At 50.9% G+C, this 17,909-nt stretch overlaps 1 protein-coding gene across 3 annotated transcripts; it reads left to right on the top strand.

Moving 5' to 3' along the window:
• The first annotated feature begins 885 nt into the window (after window positions 1-885).
• Window positions 886-13,472, top strand: PANK2 (pantothenate kinase 2). 3 transcript variants are annotated; one of them, XM_075709240.1, is made up of 8 exons: window positions 886-1,157; window positions 5,841-6,193; window positions 7,263-7,516; window positions 8,532-8,708; window positions 8,959-9,082; window positions 11,513-11,638; window positions 12,108-12,765; window positions 13,065-13,472. In XM_075709240.1, the coding sequence occupies exons 1-7, from the start codon at window positions 1,043-1,045 to the stop codon at window positions 12,156-12,158; spliced, it is 1,200 nt and encodes a 399-aa protein (XP_075565355.1). In that variant the 5' UTR covers window positions 886-1,042; the 3' UTR covers window positions 12,159-12,765; window positions 13,065-13,472. The 3 variants fall into 3 exon arrangements, with proteins under 3 accessions (XP_075565355.1, XP_075565357.1, XP_075565356.1); XM_075709242.1 differs by lacking the exon at window positions 886-1,157 and having other exon boundaries at window positions 6,016-6,050; XM_075709241.1 differs by lacking the exon at window positions 886-1,157 and having other exon boundaries at window positions 6,163-6,228.
• Window positions 13,473-17,909: the final 4,437 nt, after the last annotated feature.

The raw sequence follows: 17,909 nt of genomic DNA, 5'->3' as shown, positions 1-17,909 counted from the left end.
AGCCCTTAACTTCCTTTGCAGACTGGTCTTTGGTTTGGTGTTGCGTATCCATAGATCTGCCCCTTAGAAAGTTTATTTTTAAGACAAAGAGCTGTATGTAAATTGCCTGTATGAAAATGTAGGTATAGAGCCACTTTTTAGAAGTGTCTGCTAAGGGAAAAATAATGCTTTGTCAGGCCAAAAGATGACGAATTTTTTTCTTGGAGAAAAATTTGCTTTAAGGATGCTTTATAACCGCTGTGGCAGTATGTTGCGTTAGGGAAGCAAACGCAAATAAGGCTCATCGTTGTGTGCCTGATCTGCTGAGTGGAGCCAGGGTCTTGCCAGTTCCTTAAGTCACCTTTGCACCCTCACTACTTTTCACACCGAATACCGGTGGATTTATTTCTTTGTCTTACACAATGTTTGAGAGCGGGGTTAGTGGCCGTCATTACTAACAAAGAATGTGGAGGGTTTCGTTAAGGAGAAGACTGTAGAAGGTTTTGAACGGTGAGCGCTTCTGGCTTTGAGAAGAGGATTTTCTGCCTTTCTTGTAAATGTCCAAATACCCAGGGAGAGACTAAACGCTTCCCGGAAGGTGCGGGGCAGGAGGAGAGTCCAGAGGTTCGTGCCGCGATGCTCTTCCCCTGCTGTGCCTACGGCTTTCTCATCCTCCCCGTCGCTCTCTGGCTGGTAAGCACTCGGAAAGGAGAGACGTGTGAGGCTCGCTCCCAGCGCGGAGGGCTCCAAGTAGCAGCGGGGAGGTGGTGAAGAGAGGCAGCGTTTGCCTTTTCTGCCTTGGCCATTAAAGCCGGCGTCTTCTTGCGCCGGTTATTTCAGCAGAACCTTCTGACTGAGAAGAATCAGCCTCCGGGCTGCCCAGAGGCTGCTGGGTGCCACCAGACCTCACGCTGCTCTGGATCTGCCGTCTTCTGCAGCAGCTCTCTTGGAAAAAATGCTGTAGAGGCTTACAAGGGAGAGATCTTTGGATGCCTTTCAGCTGCACTGTAGATGCTGGGGAAAAGAATCAGTGTTTTCAGAGAAATCTCAGTAGCAGACGGCGATGGCGTTCATCCAAGAGAGCTTCCTCCTTCCTCCCTTTGAAGGCATGGATTTTTCTAGTTCTCAGATATGGAAGAGCTGTTGCTGCCCTGCATGTTCATGTCGGCTGACTTCCTGTAAGTGTAAGGGGAAAAAAAAGAACGGTTCTCCACGTCGTTGAAATAATTTCATCCTCTTGTTTGTGTGCCAGACCACTTTCCTACAAAAAATGGGTTTAGAGGGGAAGTTTTGTCCCTGCCCCAGATGATCTGAGCGCTCTGTGCAGGTTTCACTGCATAGAAAATCCTTTACGGTACGGTAAAGTACTTAATTTTGAGCTAGCACGCTTCTTCCTTGGATTCTTAACCTGTGGCTGGGATGTATATAGTGAGAGATCCATAATTAGGAATCATTTGGTTTAAGTTAATTACCTTAATAGGCTATCTTTTAGAATTTCTCCCTGGTGACTTCCTGAAGGTGTAGCTGCGCTGGTGGCAGATGGAGAACTCCAGCTGCTCCGTGCGGAGCCTTTCTGCAGCTGGTGCCGCACGGATGTGCGGAGCTGCCTCCGGTCCGAGGCCGTGTCCCTGCACGGAGGGGGTTGGCTGCTCTTTTTGGGGCCAGCTGGGATTTAGCGGGGCCAGCGCAGAGTGAGGACTGGTGAGCCCTGGGCCCAACCTGACTGCAGTTTACAGCAAGCTCTGCGGGTGTCATTCCTCCTTCCCCGTTAGCCATGTCTTCTGGTGTGCCAGACGGCGGATAACTGGCGTGGATACGCTTGACGTTGTGCTAGTTCAGTGGCAGCTATAGCACCACCGGAATAAAAAGTAAATTTATATACATTAAAAAATTGAAAGTCTTGAGGGCACTGAGAGTGAGCTGGGATGAAGTTTCTAAGGAGCTGGTATCTTTCTTTTTTTTTTGGTGACTAGGAAAGCTTCCTAAACTGATAGACTGAGTTGGTGATTTCTCGTGCCCTAAAATCTGGAAGCTTTGTGTCCCTGAATGTAGGAGTTTGGTGTGTGAACTTCACAGCCAACTTTAAAATGAACTAGTGTTATCCTGCTGAACAGATGCCTGTGCTGCCAGCTGAGTGTCTGCTCTGGAGCGGAAGCCCCTTAGCTTGTGATGAAGCAGCCCGTAGGGCATTTTCAGCTATGTGGCTTCGGCAGGGCACCGTGCCTTAGTTTTTGGATGCTTTTCTGCTGCACCTCACTGAGGGCACCTCTGAGACCCCATCCTCTGCTCTCTCCCTGGTTTTTTTTTCACCCTTGCGTAGCCTGGCCAAGTGAGGTTGGGGAGAGCATTGCTGTCTCTAAATATGAGGGTGGGGATGCTTTAAAAGAAAAACAAAGTGCCAGTTTTGTAATACAGAAAAAAAAATTACATGTCCTGACAGGAACAAATATATTCCAGAAATCCAAAGGAGGTTTCCCAGCTCCTGGACGGGAGGTTTCTGGAACCAGTCCCTTTGTCACAGCAGAGACCACAAAACAGCCGAGTGCTTTTAAGAGTGGGAAATTTGTGAAGAGGGATTCCAGGATGTTAGTGACCACGAGGGACAGGAGAGGACTCGGCTGAGTAACGTGGGAAGCCTCTTCTTGTTCCTTTTCTTGCTTAAGGCTCGCTAGTTTTCCAACAGAGCTTATGCAGTACTGAAAAGCACAGTGAGTGTGGGGAAACTGGGTTTGGTGATCATGTACATGAACTGGGTATTTGTCCTGGTTTTGGCTGGGATAGAGTTAATTTTCTTCCTAGCAGCAGGCATAGTGCTGTGTTTTGGATTTAGTAGGAGAAGAATGTTGATAACATGCTGATGTTTTTAGTTGTTGCTGAGTACTGCTTATGCTAGTCAAGGACTTTTTCAGCTTCCCATGCTCTGCCAGGGACACAAGAAACTGGGAGGGGGCACAGCCAGAAGAGTTGATCCAAACTGGCCCAAGGGCTATTCCATACCATATGACGTCATGCTCAGTATATAAACTGGGGGGGGGTGGCCGGGGAGCAGCGATCGCTGCTCGGGAACTGTCTGGGTATCGGTTGGCGGGTGGTGAGCAATTGCATTGGGCATCACTTGCTTCGTGTATCATTATTATTATTATCATTATTATACTGTTACTATTAGCATTACTATTTTACTTTATTTCAATTATTAAACTGTTCTTATCTCAGCCCAGGAGTGTTTCTCACTCTTACTCCTCCAATTCTCTCCCCCATCCCATCGGGGTAGGGGGAGTGAGCGAGCGGCTGCGTGGTGCTTAGTTGCTGGCTGGGGCTAAACCACGACAGTATTTAATACCAGTTCCAGTCACTGGAGGGACTGGTGCAGCAGCAGAAGGCTCTGCTTTGGCTGCCAGTGCCCTATTTTTGCCTGCGTGACGTTGATGGTATTGTCATTGCTGCTTCTTTCAATGACAGGGCACGATCCTTGTTCAGAGCATTTTTCTGCGGTAGTTAGCTGTAAATCTAGGACTTTGGTTGAAAAATACTTCGAGGGGGTCCTATTCTGCCACGAAAACGGATGACTTATGGATGCATGGGCCGTATTGGAGATGGCTTTAACAGGGCATCAGGTGGGCCTGCGTGCAGGTTTTGAGGTTTAAGGTGTTGGGACGAGCAGGTGAGCGAAGCAAGCGCACGCTGGGCGTTTGCCGCCCTGACACCCGCCGCGCAGAACGGGGCGGCCAGCTCCCTCTCGGAGTGGTCGTGGTCCCTTGCTTCTGCTTGCCGGCCCAGCTCCTGTTGCCGCACTCCTGCGTGACGAGGCCCTTTCTTTTGGGGGTACGGAAATCCTGGAGTGTGTCCTGCTTTTCCCTTCACGTGTACTCCGGGGTCTTGGGCTCCCCTTCCCGTGAGGGTGCTCCTCCTGGCCTGCTGTCCCCGGGGATGCGGTTCTCCTCGCATGGCGTGATGAGGCCCGGGCAGCCAACGTTCCTCTCTTGAGAACTAACTTAACTGTTTAATTTAGCTAGAGTAAGGCTTTCTCGAGGGAGTCTTGAACTAAGGATACTTATGCCAAACTTTTCTCCAAGTAGAGCACTTGGTAGGCTTTCCATCCTGGAATGCTGATGGAGTTTGCAATCCTGAAATTCATTTCAGGAGCGCAGAATGAGAAATTGTCCAAAGCCCTTGAAATGTTCCTGCTTTCACCCTCCATTGGGCCGTGATTCAGATTTCTCCCTCCCTCTCCCTCTCTCTCGTTCATGAAGAGTTATTTTTATGTCTGTTCTTGTTTGAAGTAAATGCGTTAGAAATAGAGGATGATTGAGATTTGGATGTGCTTCCTAAAATAGAGCTTGCATCTTCTTTCAGAATCTCTTCTGGGGATTGTTGGGGGTGTCCTCTGTGTAAATATACAAAAATAACTCGGTGGTTTAAAATTAACGTGGGCAGCTCTCTAGCAGCTCCTGGGGAACTGTGATGCTCTCCCCAGGCCTGTCTTACCTCCGCTCCGTACAGCCACCGAGTTAACCTGCTGAGGAGAGGATACGTCGTCTGCAGACACGTGCTTGCCTGCCGGCTTTGTGGCTTTTCGGAGGTGGTTTGGTCTGGGACTGAGTTTCCCTCCTGCCCCTGAGTTGTTTCCTTTGCTCTTCAGCTTGCTCAAGTGCCGCCTCTGGGCGCTGCTCTCCGACGGCTCGGTGCCCCCGCGGCTCGAGTGGCGCGGCCTCGGCGCGCAGCTCCCGCGCCGCTGGGACGGGGGCGCGAGGAACGTGCTCTCGCCTGGGCCCTTCTGCGGTCTGGGGCGGCTGCTGCTTCCCTGAGGTTCACCGGAGGGATACTCGCCTTCGAACGGCGGTAGGAGCGAGGACTTCTGCGTGTGGCACGTTGCTTATCTGTCTGCAGATAAGCAAACCTATTTTGCAAAAATAATGGTAGCATGTTATCGTGCCTGTCTCTGACATGTAAGAATTTTACCAAAACCTGAGATCCTTCTTTCCCGAGGAATGTTAGTAACATCTGTGCTGCATTCGGGTTTATTTTCTAAACATTCCTTTTTTTCCTTTTTGGGAAAAAACATAAGGGTTTAATCCTGCTGCCGTAAGCCACAACATGTGGCTACATTTTTCTCTTTGCTCTGGAGCCCATGTATCTTGTTAGCTCTAGCCTCTCCTTTAGCTCATTAATAGTAATATTAATCTGTTCCAGTTCTCGGCTCTAATCGCAGATTCCATCTGATCGGGGTTTTCTCTTGATCTTTTCCAAGAAGCTCATTATCTAATACAGCTGTAAGTGTTGCTGGACCTGACACTAATGCATATTTTGTACCATGGGGGAATTTGACTAATAAAATAATCCAATTAGACATTTGTTTTTGTCTCCCTGGGGCATCTTAGATTACTTGTCTACCTCAGTTATGTGTTGTAATTAGTTAACGTTTACATCCCTTTGATGTAAATGCACTGGTATTATCCTTGGCTCTGGCTCTGGATCAGAACTTTATAAAAGAAATAGCTGGGGATTAAAATTGCAGCAGTATCTAGCGCGTGTGCGAATACTTTCAGACCTGCACTGTGTGTGGTGGTGGGAAGTATTTTGAGGATTGCGTATCAGATGTTGGGAGCTCCTGAGCATGAGGTATCTCAAAACAGGAGTTAAGTCCGTGTGCGGAGGAGTCTCAGCCACACTTGTGAAAGACAGACCAGACTGCTAACATTTTGTCTTCTGTTTGCCGCTTCAGAAATGAATAGATCAAACAGGCCTGCCTTTTGGAGTCCCTGGAGAATTGCACGAATTAATTCAGTTTATAAGCATTTTGCTGGTGGTATGACAATATCAAACCCTGTTTCTTTTTTTTTTTTTTCCCCTCCTCTCTTTAGTCTTTCCTTGGTTTGGCTTGGATATCGGAGGGACCTTGGTCAAACTTGTTTATTTTGAACCAAAGGACATCACCGCTGAAGAGGAGGAGGAGGAAGTGGAAAATCTCAAAAGCATCCGCAAATACCTGACGTCAAACGTAGCCTATGGATCTACAGGCATTCGGGATGTGCACCTTGAACTAAAGGACCTTACCCTGTGTGGACGTAAAGGCAATCTGCACTTTATACGCTTTCCTACTCATGACATGCCTGCTTTTATTCAAATGGGAAGCGAAAAACACTTCTCAAGCCTCCATACTACCTTATGTGCCACAGGAGGTGGAGCGTACAAATTTGAGCAGGACTTTCGCACAGTATGCATTTTTGGCTTCTATACAATTGGGATCTGGTAGTGAATTTATATATATTTTTTTTTTAAAGCTTAAAACTAGAAACTTTCTCTGCAGACTCGAAAACTTCTCTAAATCTTTGCTTTGGAAGAGTGTACCTAACTCAAATTAAACTCAGTTCAGGAAACGGCATGCGGAATCGAGTTCACATCTCCAAATTAGGATGCTTTCTTTCCTGAAAGTGCATGTAACATTCCTGCAACTCTCAAATTATTCACTAACTTCCACGGCCTGTGCTCTTACAAGACTTCCTCTGTTACTAATCTCTCATTATGCTGATCTCAGTCTTGCGGTTTTTTTCCCTCATTGCTGCCTTTCACATGCTTAATATTTGTTTTATTGTTCCTTTGCTCATGTGGTTTCATTTCTAACGCACGTGTGAGTGAGCTGATGGAGGTTCAGTCAGATTTGGTGGTAAATTAACTGAAAGGAGGTTAGTAGCTGGGATTTGACATCATCATGTGGCTTCGTTGTAAGTTTGATTCTTGTTCATAGGTGAAAAACATGTGTGATAAATAATGTGTTTAACCAGGGCTTGAAAAAACGCACCACATAAAGAGGCTTTTTGTGCAGTCGAGGCAGTGACATGAGGGGAAAACAATTTCATAACTTCCTCTGTTTTCTGGGTGGTTTTTTGGTTGGGGTTTTTTTGGGGGTTTTGGTTCAACAGTTAAGTCCCTTCTCATTTTAATTTGTTTTTCACGCTAATGCCTCAGAGTCGGGGCCTAAATCAGGCCCGTGGAAGTTGATGGGATTCTCTTGGCAGCCATCTGCGGATCCCGTTGTTCTTTTCCCCCCTCTTCCATGACTGCACGCGTTGGGGCCGGGGCAGTCAGCCGTCCGCGTGCGTGGGGAAAGATGGAGCGCTCCTGCGATCTGTAACTTCTGTATCAGCCACCGCAGGGGGTAATGGAGAGAGCTGAATTTCGCTGGCAGGGAGTGCGTTTTTCTAGCCCTGAGCATAAACACTTCAGATCCCTAGCTACTTCTTGAATATTCTTCTTTCTTTCTTTTTTTTTTTCCCCCCTGCCAGATGGGTGACCTTCAGCTGTGTAAGGTAGATGAACTCGATTGCCTTATTAAAGGAGTTTTGTACATTGATTCAGTTGGATTCAATGGACATTCAGAGTGCTACTATTTTGAGAACCCGACGGATGCCGAAAGATGTCAGAAGCTCCCATTCAACTTGGAGAATCCGTATCCTCTCCTTTTGGTGAACATTGGCTCAGGGGTCAGCATTTTGGCTGTGTATTCAAAAGAAAACTATAAACGGGTAACGGGCACCAGGTGAGTGCTGTGAGGGGGTAAATTTACTTTTGAGTTTTATTTTAGAGTCTGGAATGCATTTCTGCGTTGTAGAGGATGTTGTCAGGGACAAGCTACGTGAAAGGTGGCTAGCTGGATGACCAAGCTCCTGCTTGTGCTGCAGTCCCTCATCTCTGCCAACACAGATCCCTTCTGGAAGAGAAAATCTGAATTTCATGTTTTGGTTTCCTTACTGCAACCAGTCTCTTTAATTCCTACAGCAGGGCAACTGAAAAAACCAGCTTCTAAGCTGTTTTATTTGCCATCAGAGAGATCCCATAGTTTGGGATTATCCCAAATAGACTCCTAATGATCATGTTAACAACTGTTAGCTTTGATCCTCGCAGTAGAGATTTGCATCCTGACTTCCAAACGTTACCTTATTTTGGTGGAAGGGATGCTGGCTCGGCAGTAATTCCCCAGACAGCTGCTGGAGCTGCCCTTCTTGAAGATGTGGCTCTTGTTGCCAGGCAAAGCCAAAGAGCTCTGTGGCTGTAAGCTTTCCTGGATTTCCTGAAAGTTAGCAATAATAATAATAAAAAAAAAAAAACCCACCACAGTACAGATCTTACTCTTACTATACATCATTATTGGCATGCACGCACAGTAAAGTGAACAGGGCGTAGTTTTTTTCCCTAAGTTTTGAATTGCTGTGGCCTAATACTCCAGTTATCCCTCAGGACTAATATTTATTTTAATAAGAAATAAGAAAATAAGAAAACAAATTTCTCATTTAGAAACAAGCCCTCTGCAGAAGGCTGTGAGGGCGTGGGATTCCTTGCAGGCTGTAAGTCATTTGAAAGTAATGCATTTAAGGAAAACTGCTGCTTTTCCAAGGTTGCTCTCACTGAAAAGAGAAGCAGCTGAAGGAACGGGGCACCCTGCGCTAACTCGGATGCGCAGCTGGGTAATCCGAGCTTGCATGGAATGAGCCCTTTTCTTTCTCTGTCTCTTTAGAAGCAAGGCCGGGAGACTTTCATTTTGTTTTACGTTGCAGCCTCGGAGGGGGAACCTTTTTTGGTCTCTGCTGCCTTCTTACCGGTTGCTCCACCTTTGAGGAGGCTCTAGAGATGGCGTCCCACGGAGACAGTACCAAAGTGGACAAACTGGTGCGGGACATTTACGGAGGAGACTACGAGCGATTCGGATTGCCAGGCTGGGCCGTAGCCTCCAGGTAATGACTTGACCGATTTTTATTTTCACGGGAGATTCCGCAGGGATGAAAAACTGGATTTACATCTCTTAGGAGAGCTACCATTCCTTCTGCTGTTCTGTTTTACTGGATCTAAATTACCGATAGCAAGGCTTCTTAAAGTTAAGAAAGAAATACTTGGCGATGAATCGCTTTGGTTAAATTAGCAGCTCCCATTTTCTCCTGGAATTCTGATGCAAATGGACCTTTAACCTGAAAACTCTCTTTCCAGCTTTGGAAATATGATGAGCAAGGAGAAGCGGGAATCTGTCAGCAAAGAGGACCTCGCGAAGGCTACTTTAATAACCATCACTAACAACATCGGCTCCATAGCACGGATGTGTGCACTTAATGAGGTATTAAGGGGAAATGTTTCGTTGTTTCTTGTCTGAAGCATCGCTTGCGTGCTGCTGTCATGCAGAATCCTTCTTTCTTGCATGCGCTTCTGTAGATGCGTGTTCATGCTCGGTTTTTTGGATGTTCAGTAAGTTGTAACCCCCTGTTTTGGACTCTTCAGTAAATTTTGTCCTTGCTCGTCTGTGTAGTTTGAGCCGGATCGTTGTGCTGCGACTGAATTAGGGCTTGGCTGTTGATCTCCTTAGGCCCTCGGCTCGGTCAGGAGTTAAACAGCTTCTCCGCGGTGGTTTGTAGAGCGGTGGGTGTGCGATGAAGTACAGCTCTGGGGACCACTGAGAGAAGGAAAAGGTGGGGTGGAGGGGCCTAGGGGCTGGGCACCTTCCCCGTGTTGTTTTTACGAGTTGCTCGATTTCCTGGTCAGGCCCCGTTGCTTCCACGGCCATTCCCGTATCTTTGTGCTTTCAGCTTCTTTACAGTGCTGCCTTGTTGCATTCATGTCAAGCAGCATTGTACAGGGCTATGAAAGAACAGAGACCTGCTCTCCGCTCCGTTCTGCGCCCGTTCCTATGGGATGAGCTGACGGGGTGAAGCCTCCTCCTGACTCCTCTTGCTGTTGGCAGATGCTTGCTGTTTACCTTCATTTACCGCTGAAACTAGGCAAGACCTGTTACAAACAGTCTTGCCCATGGTACGTCTGCGGAGTCCTCGCTCTAGAGTACGCAGCCAAACGCGGAGAGGATGCTGAATGGTTAGGGGAAAGCGTTGATGAATGTGGGGACTGAAGGAAAATCCGTAGAAGGACATGAGTGAAGGAGCAGGTAGGACTTGATCCTGATTCCTCGGTAAGAAGAGGAACTGAAAATTATTTTCTTGTTGGAGAACAAGAAAGCATCAAAGTTCATCTCTTGGATCAGGAGAACTATTTTGGGATTGAAAAGTTTGGCTGGAAGTCCGATTTAAATCCAAAGTATGACTACTTAGTTGGTCTTTTCCTTTCTTTCAGAATTGTGTTGGTTATGGGTTCTAAATCTTTTTTTTTTTCTTTTTTTTCAGATTAACAGTAGAGAGCCATTCAGCTTTTTTAATGATGAGTCAAAGGCTGGAGTTGGGGGGAGAGAGAGGAGATGGCACTTGATGTTCACTGTTCCTGGCCAGTATAAGGATCTTGTAGCAAAAAAATCAACCCTTCTGTTCAAATCCCTAAGCTAGAAAGGCTGTAGTTAGGCTGTGGATTTCCAGGTAGCGTGGAAGAGTCTGAAAAAGAGCCTGTCTTAACACGACCTGGCTGGTACTGCTTTCTGACAGAATTGTGGATGTTTATAATGTTCTGCAGATCCTGCCTAACACTTTCAGCAGTTGCTTAATTCATAGAACCATTTAGGTTGGAAAAGACCTTTAAGATCATTGAGTCCAACCATTAACCTAGCACTGCCAAGTCCACCACTAAACCATGGCCCTAAGTGCCACATCTACACGTCTTTTAAATACCTCCAGGGATGGGGACTCCACCACTTCCCTGGGCAGCCTCTTCCAGTGCTTGACAACCCTTTTGGGGAAAAAAATTTTCATAATATCCAATCTAAACCTCCCCTGGCATAACTTGAGGCCATTTCCCCTTGTCCTACCGCTTGTTACTTGGGAGAAGAGACCGATCCCCCCCTCCCTACCCCCTCCTTTCAGGCAGTTGCAGAGAGCGATCAGGTCTCCCCTCAGCCTCCTCTTCTCCAGGCTGAACACCCCCAGTTCCCTCAGCCGCTCCCCACCAGCCCTGTGCTCCAGACCCTTCCCCAGCTTTGTTGCCCTTCTCTGGACACGCTCCAGCACCTCAATGTCCTTCTTGTATTGAGGGGCCCAAAACTGGATGCGGTATTCCAGGTGCGGCCTCACCAGTACCCAGTACAGTTCTTTTTTTTGTCTTTCAGCGTAGTCTGGCCCCTCCAGTGCAGCTCCTGACGATCTCAGTGCGCCCTTTCTGATCTTGCCCTGCTCTTTTGAACCGTCTCTTGCCGCTGCCAGACCCCAGCCGACTGGGTGTTCTCTTGCTTGTGTATCGGCTCTTTTGGGTCCAGCTTTAAAATTCTAAGTTCAGAAAGCTGCAAATGCATTATAACTCTGCTCGCTGCAGCTCCCGTCCCCGCTCGCCAAGGCAGTTACGCTCCCTAGCTGCCAGGAACAGCTGTTTGGGGTGACGCAGTTTCTCTGGATCTGGTTGCTTTGGTGTCGACTGGTGATTTCCCTCTGCTTTCAGCTGCTTGTTTTTCCATCGAGCCTCGCTGGAAAATGTATTTGAAAAGCTGCATATAAGGTGCTATAAGTGTGACTTTTTTCATCTTACTCGAAGGTGGGGTTTTCATCGTTGCAAGCAGAAAATGGAATTTAGCCTTAATGTTCCCTTTTTTTTTTTTTTCTTTTTCCCTTAACACTTGCAGAACATTAATCGAGTGGTGTTCGTTGGCAATTTCCTTCGGATCAATACAATTTCGATGAGGCTTCTGGCGTATGCTTTGGACTACTGGTCGAAGGGACAGTTAAAAGCACTTTTCTTGGAACATGAGGTGAAATCACTTTTTCAATTTCTTTTGTCTTGGGTGAAAAGCAAAACCCTTCGTACGCTCTGGCAACAGCTGTCTGGGGTCTGCAGCTGCTGCCGATGCACCTTGTGCAGCCGGTTCCCGGTGCTCTGTTACTGCAGCCGCAGTTACCACAGTGCCCGCTGCGGGGTCGGAAAAACGGGGATATTGTTCCAGTTGCCAATACCAGAATTGTTTACCACCAAGCTCATCTTGCTTGTGAGCTTTCTTTTAAGTCTGTTGACGGTAGAGATGATTCTACGCGGCTCCGCTTTCCGCGACGGCGATTGCAGTTAAAATCTGGTTTGTAACGTACCTACCTGTAGTTATTTCTTCCCACCATCTTTTATAAGTTGTTCAAATGCCACCGTACGTGTAATAGTCTTGTTCTTGTGTTGGGTGCGTGCTCACGTTTGCTTTTTTAATAGATAACTCCGGTCTGTTTGCTCTTCAGGGTTATTTTGGCGCGGTCGGTGCTCTTCTGGAACTCCTGGATTCAGCCTGACTCGGTGCAGATTCCATACGGGGGACCTACGAAGTCGGGGCGCTTCCTGGGTCACAACGCCCACGTTTCGCTTCAAAGCATCCGTTCACTGACTCTTAAATAATTGCGGGTGACCTGATTAGAAGAAAGACTGTTGTGTTTGTGTCTGTAAACAGTTGAAACCAATCTTCAGTTACAACGCAGGTTTGTTCAAAAGGAGTTTATGTGCCAGTGCGCTGACCGGAGGTGGCGGTTGTACGTGGAACATCTGTAGGTCGCTTAGTTGCTGACAGCAAATAGCTGGTTTATGTAGTCTAATACATATGTTTAATGGTGACACAATAGCAGACTTGCGCTCTGTTCCCTCCATCAAGATTCCTTTGAGCGCTGCATGTCTACCCAGTTCACAGAGTTGAGCTGCAGCGTTTTCTGTCCCGCAAACGAAAGGCGTCGCGTTCTCGGTACGCTGTAAATTGTCTGTAAAGGGGAAAGAACAGCGGCACGGCCCCGGCGCGTAAAAACCGTACGGCCCGGCGCTGGCTCCTGAGCCGTCAGATGCCGTTGTGCTGTCGCTGAGGCTTTATTCCCGTTACCCCAGTTTCCTCTCTCTGTGCGCCAGAGGCGAAAGGTAAGGCGCAAATCCTGTGTCTCGGGTGCCCTCGGTCTGCTCGGGTTGATTCCGATTTCGGCCCGTAACGCTTCTCTGCAGACCCCGACGCCCTGCCGGTGTGTGCCGCAGTGCTGGCCTAGCGTTAGGAGTGTCTGTCAGCCCCTGACCTTCAGATCTGGTAAAAGCAAATTGGGAGATGAAATAGCGGGAGTTTTGTTTGTTTTGTTTTGGGGTTGTGTTTTATTTTCTTCCTGTGTTGTAAGACTTGGCTGCATATAACTATACCAAAGAGATCACTTTTTCTTTCAATCATACAGTTGGGATCTTCCTGTAATGTTCCGGTTTATGTTTATTAATTGCTAAACGAGTAGTTTCTAGGGGAAACCTCTCCTTCCCACACGCATGCTGTACTCTCCTCCGTTTTCTCCGTGCACGCCGTCTTGCGGACAGCCTGCGAACCGGGTCGCTGCACTTCGGAGCCCCTAAAGATCTCGGGATGCGGATTTCGGAAGGGCTTACTGCAGGCGGAATAAACGATCTCGCACAACAGCAGAGACGCGGGTAGCGGACAGCGGTTTAAAAAAGCAAAGCGGCGCGTGTACGGTTCGTAAGCCGGCCGGCCCGCCTTCCTCGTGTCTCCGCTTTGCGCTGCAGTCTGTCCCGAAACGCGAGTGCCCATCGCTTCGCTTCGCCCTCGCCGGGGTTTATCCCCGCACGTTGGAATGACTCTCGCCCTGACCCGAACGCGTCATTTCAAGTCAGGGTTTCTTTTCAGAGTCGATTTTTCAGCTCTCTGATCCCGACGTGCGTTTGGATGCCCGATGGCGGCGTTGGACGGCCCGTGCCGCTTTGGTTGCTCGCAGTTTGGCCGCCGTAATGCGCGGTAGAGCTGCGGTAGCAGCGCAGCAAACGGCGGCCGGCTCTGCCCGTGGCTGCAGCCCGAGATTCGGGTACTCGCCAGGTGCCCCGCAGCTCGCTGGGGTCATGGTGTGGTACCTGCCTCTCCCTTGGGCCCGGAAAGGGAAGAAACTACGAATTTGGAAGATGGACTCTTTGCTAGATAGATCCTGTGTGATTTTTCTCTTGAAGCCTGCCCTGTTAGCTAAGTGTTCCAGACAGCAGACACAAGATAAAGCGAGGCATTTTCTAAACTTCAGTTAACCGTGGGCCTGGAACTTCCTGAATACATCCAGTGATCCGACAACAACAGCAAAATGGGGGGAAAAAAGACAGTAGTGTTCACGTGGAAGGTGATCTTTGCTGCGTGCTGTCTGCGGAAGAAATTTTTGGTGTTTTTTCTGCAGTATAGGGCAGGTTTCGGCCGTACGCCACTCCGCATCCAATGTAACGTGGTACTTCCAGAGGCAAGGGCTTTGGTCAGGATAACCTGGAGTCGCAGCGTGCTTTGGGCTGGAAGGGACCTTCAGGGATCGCCCAGGCCAAGCCCGTGCCAGGCCAGGGACATCTTCCACCCGTCCAGCCTGGCCGTGAACCCTTCCAGGGATGGGGCATCGACCACCTCTCTGGGCAGCGTGTTTGGGATCTGTTGCATCCGAGCCCTCACTTATTCTTCATTTCTTGTGAAATCACACAAAAGGTAACCCCAAGTAGGTGCATTAAAAACAATTCCCCTTTGAAATTGCTGATGGTGTTCTAGCCTTGCCTTAACCCTACCGTATCAAATGTAGTAACGCAGCACAGAACCCAGGCGGTTCCGGCCAGGTCGCCCACCCTCACGGTCCAAACTCGGGCCTTGGTTTGACTCATGGAAAAGAAACGGAAAACCCAACTTTGGCTTTTCGAAACGTCCTCGTGCGCGGGACCTGCTCCGCTGCTCGGCGCAGGGCTGGCGTGGACCGAGCAGACTGAATTCGTCCTGGGGTTTTTAGGCAGAGCGTGGCGGCACGGGGAGGCTCTGTAGGTAATACTTGGGGGACGGGCGCTTCGTTTTGCGACGGCGGTGGCCGGCGGGAGCCGGAGACTGACGGAAAGAAGAAGCTGCCTTGGGCCGATCTCGCTGGGCAGAGGGAAGCCGTGGGGAACCGGGAAACCTCTACCGAGCGGCGGAGCCTCCGCCGCAGCCTGGGCCGCAAGAAATCCCTACCCCGAGGCCGCTGTCCCCGCGTTTCCCGGCGTTCGTGCGCGCAGCTCCTTGGTTTTGTGGATTCCGAGTAGATCCTGTGTGGCCTGATGTCCAACACCAAAGTCTCTGATGTATTACGTGTATCTTTTTGTAAGTTGTTGGGTTTTTTTCTTCTTGTAATAAAATAGCCGTTATTTTTATATACTTGAAACTCTCGTTTGCTTCTTCGCCTCGTTCTTCCTAGCGACGGAGCAAAGGGATGAGCGCCGAGCCGACCGAGCCTCGAGAACGTGCGGATGAAATGGGTGTAAACGAGCCCTTTCTGTGGATTTTTTAGGAGCTTATTAAAAATAACACTCAGCAATCCATAATTACTCTTCGCTCCCTGCACGTTCTGGTCTCTGGGAATCGGTTGCATTTCAAAGGCTGGTAATGGAGGGGGAAGGAAAAAAACAAATAAAAATGGAGCGTTTGCGTGGTGGTGGCGGCGAGGATCGCCTCTCCGCGCTCGCCCCCGCGGCGCTGGTGCCCGGGGGCTCCAACGCCGGGCGTGACCCAAACCCGGGCGCTCGCGGGGTCCGGGCACGGCCCCCGTCGGGGCTCCGCTGATTTTTGCAGTTTGGCTTCGCAGCCCCGAGGCTTCCTGAGGGGTCTGGGGCACCTTGGGTGGCAGCAGCAGGCTCCCAGAACCGCTCCGGCCGGCAGCAGGGGGGTTCTAGCGTCCTTCCGGGGCAAATCGCGGCATTTTAGGGTTTGATGAAAGACTTCTTCGGTGGTAGGTGACGCTGGGTGCTTTGGAGGCCCTCTGGCCTTCGAAGGGTGGCTGGTGGGGGCTGGGCGGGGGTGAAAGCGATGCACGTCCCCAGAGCAGGAGCCGCAGTAACAAATAATGGTGTTCGGTGCATCTGGGCCCCGTGCCGTGTCCCGCCAGCGGCCATCTTCACCCAGCGAGCTCCGTGGCGGGACGGCAGCGAGGAGGGGGCTCCGCGCCTCCCCTCGGCAGGGGTGGGACCCCCGGCTCCCGGCTGGGGGGGGGGGGAGCCAGCACTGGAGGGCAGCGGCCCTGCGCTGGCCAGGGACGGGACGGACGGACAGGGGACAGCGGGATGGGATGGAGGGACAGAGGGACGGGATGGAGGGACGGGATGGACAGACAGGACAGAGGGACAGGGGATGGAGGGACAGGGGATGGAGGGACAGAGGGACAGGGGATGGAGGGACGGGATGGACAGACAGGACAGAGGGACAGGGGATGGAGGGACGGGATGGAGGGACAGAGGGACAGGGGATGGAGGGACAGAGGGACTGGATGGAGGGATGGGATGGACAGACAGGACAGAGGGACAGGGGATGGAGGGACAGAGGGACAGGGGATGGAGGGACGGGATGGACAGGACAGAGGGACAGGGGATGGAGGGACAGGGGATGGAGGGACAGAGGGACAGGGGATGGAGGCACAGAGGGACGGGATGGAGGGATGGGATGGACAGACAGGACAGAGGGACAGGGGATGGAGGGACGGGATGGACAGGGGATGGAGGGACGGGATGGACAGACAGGACAGAGGGACAGGGGATGGAGGGACAGGGGATGGAGGGACAGAGGGACAGGGGATGGAGGCACAGAGGGACGGGATGGAGGGATGGGATGGACAGACAGGACAGAGGGACAGGGGATGGAGGGACAGGGGATGGACAGACAGGACAGAGGGACAGGGTGGAGGGACAGAGGGATGGGATGGAGGGACAGAGCAACGGGATGGAGGGACAGAGGGACGGGATGGAGGGACAGGGGACGGACAGACAGGACAGAGGGACAGGGGGTGGAGGGACGGGACAGACAAGGGATGGAGGGATGGGACAGAGGGACAGGGGATGGAGGGACAGGGAACAGCAGGACAGAGGGACGGGACAGAGGGACAGGGGACAGAGGGACGGGATGGATGGACGGGACAGACGGACAAGGGACGGAGGGATGGGACAGAGGGACGGGATGGAGGGACGGGACAGTAGGACAGAGGGATGGGATGGAGGGACAGGGGACAGCACGAGGGGACAGTAGGACAGGACAGTGGGACAGAGGAACGGGACGGTGGGGCAGCAGGACAGGACAGAGGGACGGGATGAGACACAGGGCAGGGGACAGCAGGGCGGGACAGCGGGACGGGACAGAAGGACGGGATGGGACAGCAGGACGGGACAGCGGGACGGGGGACAGTGGACAGAGGGACAGGATGGGACAGCAGGACAGGACAGCAGGACAGGGGACAGTGGGACGGGACAGAGGGAGAGGAGACGGGATGGGACAGAGGGACGGGACAGGGGACAGAGGGACAAGAGACGGGATGGGACAGAGGGACGGGACAGGGGACAGGATGGGACAGAGGGACGGGACAGCGGGACAGGATGGGACAGAGGGACGGGACAGCGGGACAGGGGACCGGGCAAGGAGGGAGCCCCGCTTCCTCCAGACCAGGCCACAGCGAAGCCACCGAAACGGGGACGGACGGGGGGGGGGGGGGGGATTTTTATTTTTTATTTTTAATTTTTGCTGAAGCCGGGAGGGCGCGGGGCGAGACGCGGCGAGCGGGAGAGGCAGCCAGGAGCCCGTCCCCATCCCCGGTGGCCGGCGGAGGCTGGCGATGGCCCGGCTGGGGGCAAAGCTCCGCTCCGGGCCCGGGGGTGCTGCAGCCGCAGGGGCACGGGGACAATGGGGACCCCCCCCAAAAAAGGGCTGGGGCCGGCGTGGCCCAGGGGGCCCCAACCCACCGGGGCCGGGGGGGGGGGGGGGGCTGCTCCCTGTGCCTGGGGGCTCCCAGGTGCGCACCCCCCGCCCTGTGCAAACACACCCCCGCTTCCAAAACCTGCTTTTATTTACAGTTCAAGTCAAATCACATGCAAACTGCTTGGTTGGTTGTGGTTTTGTGGTTTTTTTTTTTTTTTTTTTTTTTCTTTCCTCGTTTTTCCTTAAGAATAATGTGATTAGCAAAAAGGACGCATTATTAGAATTTTAAAATAGCAATTAAATATACAAAAATATAGCTTACAAAAAAAAAAAAACACCCAACCCCAAACAAACA

The sequence above is a fragment of the Pelecanus crispus genome, chromosome 4 (genome assembly GCF_030463565.1).
Source record: "Pelecanus crispus isolate bPelCri1 chromosome 4, bPelCri1.pri, whole genome shotgun sequence".
Lineage (NCBI taxonomy): Eukaryota > Metazoa > Chordata > Aves > Pelecaniformes > Pelecanidae > Pelecanus > Pelecanus crispus.
This window is presented reverse-complemented; position numbering and strand designations above follow the sequence as displayed.

Coding starts and splice junctions, on each gene's coding strand:
- PANK2 (XM_075709240.1), top strand. CDS start 1,043: ATGGCGTTCATCCAAGAGAGCTTCCTCCTTCCTCCCTTTGAAGGCATG. Junction 7,517..8,531: donor AAACGGGTAACGGGCACCAG/GTGAGTGCTGTG, acceptor TTTACGTTGCAG/CCTCGGAGGGGGAACCTTTT. Junction 8,709..8,958: donor GGCTGGGCCGTAGCCTCCAG/GTAATGACTTGA, acceptor CTCTCTTTCCAG/CTTTGGAAATATGATGAGCA.